Source organism: Lathamus discolor, chromosome 14 (genome assembly GCF_037157495.1).
Source record: "Lathamus discolor isolate bLatDis1 chromosome 14, bLatDis1.hap1, whole genome shotgun sequence".
NCBI classification, from domain to species: Eukaryota; Metazoa; Chordata; class Aves; order Psittaciformes; family Psittacidae; genus Lathamus; species Lathamus discolor.
Window position 1 is genome coordinate 8758870 of NC_088897.1, and position 955 is coordinate 8759824.

Consider the following 955-nt stretch of genomic DNA (forward strand, 5'->3'; position numbering starts at 1 on the left):
TTAGTGCCAATTTCCCCAAAAGGCCAACTATGTATCATTAGGTAAATAGATTCCATCCAGAAAACTGAACTGTACAGCGTGCTGTTTTTCACCCCAAATCTATGCATACAGCACAAAATAAAACTCTTCTGCCAGTGCTTGTCTAAACTTCGCTTTTACCTTGTTTCAGCAGCTTCTTTACTCTCACAGAGTTTCCTTGCCTGACACTCTCGTGCAGCTGAGCTTCCAGGGAGTCACCAGTGATGCTGCCAAGCTGGGTAGGGCAGGGCATGGGCAGATGGACAGTGTGAGCCATCTTCCTTCCTCAACAGAACTAGGAAAAAGTATGAAAATTAATGAAGCTGCAAGGTGCCATAGCTCAAAAATATATTTATTTTTTTCCCCAAAACCTTTCAGGTCTTCTCTGAGAGGGTGGTCAGACATTGGAACAGGATTGCTAGGGCAGTGGTGGAATAACCGTTCTGGAAGTGCGTATGTTCCCTGTTCCACCTCCCCTGGAAGCCATTTGGACGAGGCCCTTATTGACATGTTTTAGTGGTGGACTTGGCAGCCCTGGGGTAACGGTTGGACTTCCTGATCTGCAAGGTCTTTTCCAACCCAATTGATTCTATGATTCTAGGAGCTGACAAAGACAGTTCCGGCTGTTTCCTACAGCCAAATCCCAAGATGAAAGGTGAAAGCACCTCCCCTCCCTTACCCTCCGCAGTAAGGCTTACCAGTGATGCTGATGAAGGGCTGCCTGTGGGACCAGCCTGGCCATGGGGAAACACGGCCCTAAGGAAGAAAAGGGAGAGGTGACAACCAGGGCGTGGCGAACACCGCTGAAGCCTGTCAGGTGTGTCACCCTCTGACAGGACAAAGCCAGCACCGTTCCCTGGTCGGCTCGCACCCGGCACCCTTTTGGCTGCTTCAGCCCCTTCTAACGGCCCGACCCCAGCCCGCCTCATCGCCTCAC

At 50.8% G+C, this 955-nt stretch overlaps 1 protein-coding gene across 1 annotated transcript in view; it reads right to left on the reverse strand.

The window, feature by feature from the left end:
• The window catches only part of TEX14 (testis expressed 14, intercellular bridge forming factor), a 32117-nt gene that overhangs the window by 30791 nt on the left and 371 nt on the right, over positions 1–955 (reverse strand). Inside the window, exons 2-3 of the mRNA XM_065695122.1 lie at positions 717–774; positions 160–313 (exon numbers count right to left, since the gene is read on the reverse strand). Coding sequence (XP_065551194.1) covers positions 160–295 — 136 coding nt within the window. The 5' untranslated portion in view covers positions 296–313; positions 717–774. The remainder of the gene's footprint in view (positions 1–159; positions 314–716; positions 775–955) is intronic.